This window comes from Manacus candei, unplaced genomic scaffold (genome assembly GCF_025592945.1).
Source record: "Manacus candei isolate 608988 ecotype Guabito, Panama unplaced genomic scaffold, ASM2559294v1 h1tg000008l, whole genome shotgun sequence".
NCBI classification, from domain to species: domain Eukaryota; kingdom Metazoa; phylum Chordata; class Aves; order Passeriformes; family Pipridae; genus Manacus; species Manacus candei.
In genome coordinates this window covers 14142472-14152185 of record NW_026138056.1, presented here as the reverse complement: position 1 = coordinate 14152185, position 9714 = coordinate 14142472, and the positions used below count along the sequence as shown (strand labels likewise).

The 9714-nt window shown below is 38.0% G+C and overlaps 2 protein-coding genes across 3 annotated transcripts in view; one reads left to right on the top strand and one right to left on the bottom strand.

Moving 5' to 3' along the window:
- The window catches only part of B4GALT6 (beta-1,4-galactosyltransferase 6), a 44606-nt gene extending 39051 nt beyond the window's left edge, over positions 1 to 5555 (top strand). Inside the window, exons 9-10 of one of the 2 annotated variants that reach the window (XM_051775457.1) lie at positions 3500 to 3562; positions 5382 to 5550. In XM_051775457.1, coding sequence (XP_051631417.1) covers positions 3500 to 3515 — 16 coding nt within the window. In that variant the 3' untranslated portion in view covers positions 3516 to 3562; positions 5382 to 5550. Of the gene's footprint in view, positions 1 to 3499; positions 3563 to 5381 lie in introns of both variants that reach the window. The other variant, XM_051775443.1, reaches the window with a different exon arrangement.
- Positions 1878 to 9271, bottom strand: LOC127465119 (transthyretin). The gene is made up of 4 exons (XM_051775589.1): positions 9098 to 9271; positions 8182 to 8321; positions 3895 to 4030; positions 1878 to 2159 (listed from the first exon to the last, which is right to left on the bottom strand). Exons 1-4 carry the CDS (start codon positions 9164 to 9166, stop codon positions 2052 to 2054), a joined length of 453 nt encoding a protein of 150 aa, XP_051631549.1. The 5' UTR covers positions 9167 to 9271; the 3' UTR covers positions 1878 to 2051.
- Between the last annotated feature and the right edge of the window lie 443 nt (positions 9272 to 9714).

The window sequence follows — 9714 nt, the reverse complement described above, 5'->3', positions numbered from 1 at the left end:
CTCTCTGCAGGGCCTCCCTGCCTTCAAGGGAGGCAACAGCTCCTCCCAGTTTTGTGTCATCTGCAAACTTGCTTAGTATGTCTTCCAATCCTGTGTCCAAGTAATTTATGGAGAGGCTGAAGAGGACAGGGCCTGAGATGGAGCCCTGCAGAACCCCACTAGTGATGGGTTACCAGCCTGATGTTACCCCGTTCACTATTACCCTCTGTTTCAGTGAGAAATTATCTGTTTATGGTTTGGCTTAACTGAGTCTCCCATATTTGCCTATTAAGAGGTTTCTTTCTGTGATGGCCTTCTTCCCACCTCTAATAAAAGGTAAGTGGGTAGTGTCTGGGCTATCTAGTTATCTTATGCATCCCCCATGGAGGAAAAATATTTTGGTTTCCAGCATTATAACTAGATACCTACACAACCATTTCTGAAGCACAGTTAAACTGTTTTAAGTCCTATCACTTTATTTGTCCCTTAGGTCACTAAAAGTTCAGGACTTTCCCTGTACAACTGCAAGTCAGTTCCTCTCAGAAGTATCTGCTTCATTTTAGGGAAATGTTACTTCTTGAAATTAAACTTTGTCTTTCTTTGATCTTTGGTTAGACACATATACGTATACATACACTCTTACTAGGTCTATCCTGTCATCAGATGGATGACTACACACAGTATTTGTTTTATTTTGTTTTGTTTTTTGATGACTACACCTATATGAACATATTTAGGTCCTATTTTGAGGGCTTGACATAGCCCACTGCAAATCCAGCCTACTGGTTTTCAAGCTCCAGGAACATCAGGATCCTGTGAAATCTCCATGCTTCAAGATGGGTGCTGTTTTGAAACTATTTGTACTGTTTACAAGTGTTATGTAATTATGGTAGTGTCCAGAAATCCAGGGAAAAAGCAACCAAATAATGAAATGTTAAAGGTAAGCTTTTGTAACTTGCGAATTCACTTGGTATGCCAACATCCCAGCAAGCTCTGGATGTAGGGGTAAACTCCAAGGTCAGTGGCTAATGAGTGGTGATCGTGATTTCAGTATCTTTCTCTGTAATTTGTGTAATACATTTAAAACCCAATTCCTCTGCTTCAGGATATTTTAAATACAATAGGCCACGAGTCTACAGAAATCACTGCTAAAGCTCTCAAAGTCTTCGGTCAGTTTATCAGCAACGTTATTTCAATTACAGTCACTCTACAGCTTTTTCCTATTTCTGAAAGTATGAAGAGAATATTAAAATGATGCTTCTATTTTAGGTCTTCTTTTTAATGATGGCTAGAGATTTGACTTGTTAGAGATTTAATTGGAATGCACCAGAGTAGGATAGCCCACTGGGTTATATCAAATAATCACTTTAATATCAAAGCTGTTAGAAACAGTGCTAATTGAAATTACTTCAGAACTTCCTAGATTGACTGAGCAGCAAACTTTCCTCTTGAAACACGAGAGTGTTGAGGTTTACGTGAAGTTTTAAATAAAGGTACACAGATTTTAACTCTTTCAGTTTTCTGGACATACATATTTGAACAGCTTCTTCATTGTTGTTCTACTGCTCAGAATTCAGTATGCACACCCCTTTTTATCTAGTGACCTAGTTGAGAATGGGACCATCTCTTCCGTGTATAAACTAGGAGTAGCATGGATGACTTTCTTATTTTGATGACATATATTTGGTAAATTTTTTAAGGTAGCAGAACTCCGTAAACTTCTTATTTTGAGCCAGTGTATTTGATGAGACTTTTTTAAGGCGGTGGAGGAAGGTAACAGAGTTAAATCAAGTGCCATCTGGCATGTATTTTTCAGATGTCCTTTGCATTTCAATGCAAATAAAAAATTAATTATGATACCTTAGAACACAATAAAACTGCACCAATAGAGTCAAAACTGTTTTAAAGAAGTAATATTTTATTGACTTGTCTGAAGTTTGCCAGGTTACAAAATGAAAAAAATACAATCTAATGTAGCAAAACATTATGCATTAGCAGTAGGAAAGCCCTTCCTCCTAAAAGCCTATGATAGTTCTAGTGGAGGAGAGTTTTTGTGTAAGGACAATACATGTTTATTCCTGGGGATCAGTGACAACAGCAGTGGTTGAATAGGAGAAAGGACTGAGGAGAGCGGCAATGGTATAGTGGCGGTGACCGGAATCATTAGCAGTGAAGACCACCTGGAAAAGAGAAAACTTGTGATCAGATGTTCAAAACTACCATATTAAGAATAAAGAAGCACATGCCATTTCATCTGCAGAGTACTTTGCCAGTTCTGTTCAGTGATTTTACCTTTCTGAAGGGTAATGCTCCCCTTTACTTTGTGATGCTTGCTGAGGACTGAGGAATTTGTGAGATTTGAACCGAGGTCCACAGAGCCTTGGCTGCAGTGAAGCTAGGTGGAGATACCTATAGCTGAGCCAGGCAACTACTCTGTGGATGTGGAGAGGGAGAACGAGGGGGAGGTATCTCAAGTGACCAATAAGAAAGACTGGGGTGAAATTCCGCCTGGTGAATTTAAATAGAACCTCTGTGTGAGGAGGCCAAGCAAGGTACAAGTTGGAGCCCAAAGCTGCTTTCTGTACTTCAGTGCCCCCTCCTGTTTTTAGCACTACTGGTGATGGGTTAGTTCTTGCATTGAGAACTGAATGACTGGACTTGCCAGAACAAAGAGAAAACCCTTGCCCTAAGGCAATTCTAATTTGCTGCTCTCCAAATCAGTCCCTCGAGCTTGAGACACCCAGTTGCCAGGAAGATGTCATTACCTGGGTCAAGCTCAAGCTTTCTTTGGCTCTCATTAGCCTATTATTTGATCTATTTTCTAGACCATGATGTACTTTCTACAAGAGGACTAGTGAGTTCTCTCCTACGTCCCAGTCCTGACAAAGGACTAAGCTCCTGGGATGTGAGGACTGTAGGCTTCAGTTACCTTGTACACAGACACAGAGTTACTGAACTCTACACGCTTCCCAAGCTAGTTTGCTGACCTGTAGGGTATTATGTTAAGGAAAATCTTATTCAACAGCCTGGCTGGAACAGTCTCAACCAGGCACTTTTAAGCACCTTATGAGGCAAAGCAGTTACAACTTTCAGACACCCAAATGGTTAGGGAATATTTTTGAGGTTTGTTTATTTGACCTAAATCACCCAAACTACACCTCAGACTTTTATGGACCTGGGCCTCTAATTTTCCTCAGAGCTTCATAAACTTGTGGTTTAAAATGTTCTACAACACTACCAGTAGCTATTCCAGACTACTTAAATTGGGGAAACTCAAGTTTAATGACAGATTAAGCCGCAAGAATTTAAACAGATTTTTGGAAGTGCTATGTAAATGTAGTAGAATAGAGCACAAAATAAATCAGTGTAGGTCTGAAAGCAAAAGGAGGGACAGGACATGATTATATTGCTGGCCTGCTTATGAAATATGAGTATGATGAAATAACTAACTTTTCCTTTCCCATTATGCTTATTTCTTTATATTTTTATGCCTTCTTTTTTTTTTAATTGCATATTTTAGTACTGAACATCATTAAAAAAATGACACACCAGAAAGAATTGGTTTTTTTCCCCATAATTACAGGTCTGTACCTTTTTTATTTTCTTGTTTGCTTTGATAAATCCTGTCTGCTTTTGAATAATGTAGCTCTTTTTGAACAAAGATCCCTACTGGTATGACTGGGTGAATGGGCACAGCTCCACTTTGGAAAAGCTGTATCAGTATTTGCAGGGCAGTTGGCTACTTCCTTTGACTGAGTTTTTACTGCCTTTATTTGTCCAATGTTGTGTGGCAGCAAACCATTTCACTGAATGATGCTGCTCCTTTGGTGTTAAAGGACTGTATTTGTTCTTTCCAGCTGATTCTGCTACACAGTCCGTGTATACAGGTTATTAAGTTTATTTGTAACTACTTACATCAGCGTATTCATGGAACGGAGAAAGCCCAAGCCCCTTCCAGTAAGAGCTGGTGTCAAACTTAACCATGTATACTCCTTCTACAAACTGTTCTTCTGTTGTGAGCTCATGGATTTCCCCATACTCAGTAGTTTTCCTGTAATTATAAAATATCTGCATAAATATTTTATACTTTTATTTAGATGCTATTCAGAAACAGTCGATGTGGAATAATCAATAGCAGATGTACCAAATTCTGCATTGATCAGTTTTCAATCATCTGAAATAATCCCCGTACTACTTCTATGTAGTGTATGTTTCCATATTGCAGAGTCTGCCATTGCTACCAACTCATCCATCTACATCACAAATCAAAACTGCCTGGTTTAAGGTCCCTCTTTTAGTAACATGTACCAAGTGCCCTCTGAAACAAAATGTTAGAGTCTTAGGAAGAAGATTGTCATGATGAGAGGCAAGATGCCAAATCTCAAAATATAATTAAGGAGAAAAGAGAAATTTTAGTGGAAAGTTATTTTGTTCTCTAGTTATTAGCACTGAGGCTATAGGTCATATGCTTATACACTGATGTGATTTTATGTGACCCTGAGTGGTAGTGTCTTGAAAAAGCAATTTAACATCACAAGATTTTATTAATTTGAATTGTAATGCCTTGGTTGAAGAGCAAGGGCCTTTTCCACTGGGTACCATATAAATGAGGAATTCCCAGCTCAGAGATTATATACTCATAACAAAAAACTGTGGGGGAAGGAAGTCCAGAAGTAAGAGGGAAGTATAGCTGGCATTGTACGCTATTTGTTTTAAAAGGAAGATTTTCAAGCTTTGTATGACAGCTATTTAAATATTTACATACTTAGCTCCTAAACACTGTTTATCTCTTTTCCATTTTTCCATTTTTTTTAACCTTTGTTTGTTTGTTTTTGTTGGGGTCTTTTTTCTGCTGGAAATATTTATTTGATATTTATAGCATTTCATAACCACATGATGTAATTGAAGGAAAAATGAAGAAAGTCTTGACTGGAAGAACTAGTAGAACTTTCTTGTCTTATGGCAAGGAGTAACTGTCTAGACAGCAAACAAAAAAGCTTGAGGAGGAAGAGAGGATGTGAAGAAAGCACTGCTTATCCAAGACAGAATCAGGGGCGTTATTGGATCTTTTCTTTCCCAGTCATTGCCTCCTCTTTCATCTTACTTGTTATTTTTGGTTAATGATGGTGAATGAAAAAGACTGAATGCCAGACCTTTTGCTTAAATTAAGAGGGAGCAGGATTGAAAAAAATCCCACGCTAATTTTCATATTTTCTTATATGTCAAGACTGACAAAAGTCTCACTGCTTCAAGTGTAATCAACTGTACTCAGGGCAGACCAAACCAGCAGAGAATCCAAGCCCTATTTGAAACATGTCTCACAGGCAATTTGTGAAGTGTACACTTCTGTTTTCCTTTGGTTTAATTAGTAATTCCTGGTTTAATCTATATTGCTTTAATAGAAAGAGGAAGAATTCATTGGCAAGTGTCCTTGAAACTGTGAAACAGAATTGCTGAGATACTGCAGAAGTGTTCAGAGAACAAGTGACCAATCCACGTACTTCTGCTTGCAAGTTGGATGGTCCAGACAAAAACCAGTTAAAAGGGAAAATGGTGCCAGTCTCAAAATCTTTGTCCAGAAAAACAAATAAATTTTAGTTTGAAAAAAGTGTGGATGCAACTTGAATGGTGCTTTCCCTAATGGGTGCTGACCTAGAGCTGCAGATGCTCCCCATCCAGAACAGCTGGGAAACTGGAAACAAGAGTTCACTTCAAAACACATGCCCACTACCAGAAGTTAATGGCACTTTCTTTATTTCTGTTATTAAGTGGTAGCCATTCAATGCAAGTGGTCTCACAAGGAAACCCTTCAGAATTACTGATGCATTGACTGTCAACAGGACAGTGTGTGATTCAGAGCCAGGAGGGGATTAGCACAAGGCAGAGGATGCTCTGCATTCAGTGCTGGTAGCAAAATGCTGCAAGTGATTCCTTCTGAACAGCGCTTGTCTCTGAACACTCTGTCTGAGTAGGGGAATAAATATACTATGGTTGCTTATTCCTAATGGGATGTGGACTGCCAGCATCTGCTGTAAGATGGACAGTTAAGTTAAAAAAGCTGTGCTTTTCCAGTTAAGTTACTACAGCACCAGCCTAGACTGCAACCCTGATCCTCTTTTTCACTGTCTAGACCTTAGTTGTATATTGTGTACAGGTTAAATCTACACTGTCTGTACAATGATGTTTACGAACTCCTAGGACACATACTGCACTGAGATAAACTATGCTCTGAGATGCAGACTTTTGAAGAAATATCTAAGGAACACGAACTATTATTGTGAAGTTAAAAAAAAAAGAGGGTTGGGGAACCACTTCAAATATGCTGCAGTCTTTTCTTTTTCATTATTTACAACCTCTGTTGCATAAAAGCTATGTTTGGTGACTGCAACTCTTGAACTACATGATAAGACCTAGATTTCCAAAAACTTGTGAGGAGTGAAAAGGTCAAAGCTAGTCATGGGAGCAGCTCATATAGAATACAAATCACATGCTTCCCAGGTCTCTGTGCCCTGAAGCCTTCCTCAGTATGTGTCTCAGCTCAAGTTATTTCTTCCTGCATATTTTTAGCTGGTATCTCTTCTTGAGTATTTTTAGCTAGAGTCATTTTGAAATAAGCCTCTTAATAAAGGTAGCTATTGCTATGCTAGCTCTCCCCTGCCCCTTAAATATTGCAAATTCAACAGTTGCTAGTTGCATTTGCTTAATTCCATAAAGTGTGTTAGCAAAGTAAAAGTAAGCAAACAAAAAGGTAAGGAAAACCTTTTATAAACATTTGTACAAAATGTAATATATACATGTAATATATATTTTCCATATATATCTGCTAGGTACTGTAACTTCAAAATATTGTTCACCTGACGGGAGTATTTACAGGTGGTGGTTTTGGACTGCATTCATATTTTCTCTTGGTCTAACACAGGGAAATTCTGGCTTCCCCAAAAGAATAAAATTGCAATCTCATATGAAAACCCAGTTCAAAGAAGTGTCATCAGCTAGTGTCAATGGTATCACTGAAAGCAGCCTTTGTTAAGGCGCAAGTCAAGGGAAAGGTCAAAATCTTTATCTGCAATAAAAATTATGATTTCATGTTCCTTTACTGCCATCCCCCAGCAAAATGGTTCTCACCTAAGCCTAGGGTTAATCTTCTCAATTTATGTTTAAGAAGAAGTGATTTGATTTTCTTGGGTGTACAACAGAAAGTGTCAACAGAAGTTAACTGTGAACTGTGAGATTTGTCTCCTTAGGCTTGCTGTGAGCAGCATTGCAAACTGAACAAATAACACTGTTATGCCCTAAAAGAGAGGGCATTTAACAATAATGTTACACCTATCTTATTCTTCTGTAAATTGTATTTTGTATGAGATGCTAAAGAGCACTTGATGAAACATTGGAAATAATTTGGTTTTCCAGTAATGACAGAAATACTCACTAGGGATAGGACATTATCCTTTTCTCTGATTTCCTTGAAAACAAGGTGTTATTTTTTCATGGAGTTTCTCTATTTTTTAAAGTATAAAAATCTTTTTTTAGAGTTATTTGTTCCTGTATTAACACTCAGCATTTGGGAGTGGAGATGTTTGTTTCTCCTTCAATATTGTAATCTTCTTACTTTTCAATGGGGAAAAATATTTTTTGTTTTGAATTTTATAAAAAGGAACAATTCAGCTGGGGAGAAAGGTGTCTCTCTCCTTATAGTCTTCTCTAGGTCTTTTCATTTTTTCTGTAGCTTTTATGTAAATCATGCTATAAAAAAATCCTAGAAAAGACAGTTGAATGTTCTGGTGACTCCTGTCCATGCTTGTGCTTGTCATTCAGTGCTTGAATATTCTGCTGTTACTAGAGATTTCTCTTCACTTATTCAAAAGTTTGATTTAACGAGTTGTTGCAACAAAAGTTAAATGTCTGAATACCTCCTCTATTTGAATTTTAGTAAACTGTATTCTTTACCCATACATTTCTCACAGACTGAAGGTATCAGCATCATTGCCTGATCCTTAGTGGTGTTCTAAGTGCTTTGTAGGTATTAAGCTGTTCCACTTGAATCTGATGGATTTTAGACCAGAATTTGTGTGCTGTTAACAGTGATGGTGTGGCATATGTGTTAGAAAACATAAAGCTTTTTTGATCAGAGCTCCATTCCCTTTTTTTCCTCAATTGTTTGCCCAAAGACTCTTGAAAAGTCCATAAGACCACACAACTTACCCAGTAGCAAAGTCCTGCCAGCTTCCATCTTCAGCCTGTTTGAAAACTTTAACAGCTACGTTGGATGCAGGACTTCCTCTGACTGCATCCAGCACTTTCACCATAAGAGGGCATTTGGAATCAACAGAGCCATGGGAGACCTTGGGGAAAGGAGGAGAAGTTGTATAGGAACTGTTCACCAGCCTGCAAAAACCTTCTCTCAAAGAAAAGATGGGTTCTAATTGCAGAATAACTGTTTACTTAAAAGTAGTTCTTTGGCAAATGCCGTTCAAAGCTAGTTCACAAACATCTATTTCTTAAGCAGAGTATCTTAGAGCTTTATACTGATAACGTTATTACACACACACATGTAGATTGCTTGATAAATATTTAGAGTTGCATATGGCCTTAGGAAAATGTTATAAAGTATGCCTTTATAATGAGATCACAAATAAGAAAATAGTAAATTCTTATAAGTGCAGACAGAGTATGTTAGCCAGAGAAACCAATGAAGAAATACTTATGACATCCTAAGGTTGAAAGAACATCCCTTTCTTAATCTTCATTATACTATAACGAATCCTTAGTCATACTTCAAAAATAATTTTTAGTGCTTTAGAGCACTTGTTTGGCAAAGAAAGTAAAACTATCTCTTTATTGAAAATATGGGATGTGAGTCATGAACAGACAAAAACAGAAAAAAAAAAGGTCACATCTCCTAGATCCCTCACCCTTCCATAATATCTTAAAATAAATGAGTAAATGGCAAAAAGAGGAAATTTTAAGAATTCTGAAGATGCTACTTAAAAAACAAAATAACATTCCAGCAAAGCCTAGTGGTTACAGAATTTCATGGATGATGATGAGGATGCTAGTCATCTAGAAAATCTAGATTATCATTCTTGTAATGACTGAGTTTGAATACAAAGAGACTCACCAGTGGTGCAGCTTCAGAGAAAAATACCAGTCCAGCTAAGAAAACAAAGAGCACAGACTGAAAGGCCATTCTGTTTGCTTTAGTGAGCCTTGGTGCCAGCAGCTAGGAGCTGAGGGGATTTGGGATTTTATAGCCAATCCGACAACAAAACAGGCTGCTTATTGGGTGCCCATATGACTCCAAAACTGCTGATTCTGATTATTTGCTTAGTAAATAGCCCAGTCCTAGAGTCAGTCCATGAATAGCACTGCCATTGAAGTCAATGGAAGGACTGCAGGATCACTAGAGCAAAGAAAATAAGTAACGGGATACAAACATGACCCTTGCCTGGGGAGATTAGACTCGTAGAAAGCCCTCCACAAAATAACACAAATGACCTTTGTTTGCCCAAAAATCCATCCAGTTCTAGGACATCTTCCTTATCTTGCCCTCAGGTTGTGCACAGTAATGCCCCAAGGGCTTCTCTGCACCTGCACTTGTTTCTTCTCAATGTATTCAGTGCTTTCTGAAGATCAGATCCCACATATGGATGCAGACTCGGTATATGTGTGATGGAGTTTGTTCATTGTCTGGCTCAAGCAGTGCTAATGGTCCCTGATGGAGGACAGATTCCCAAA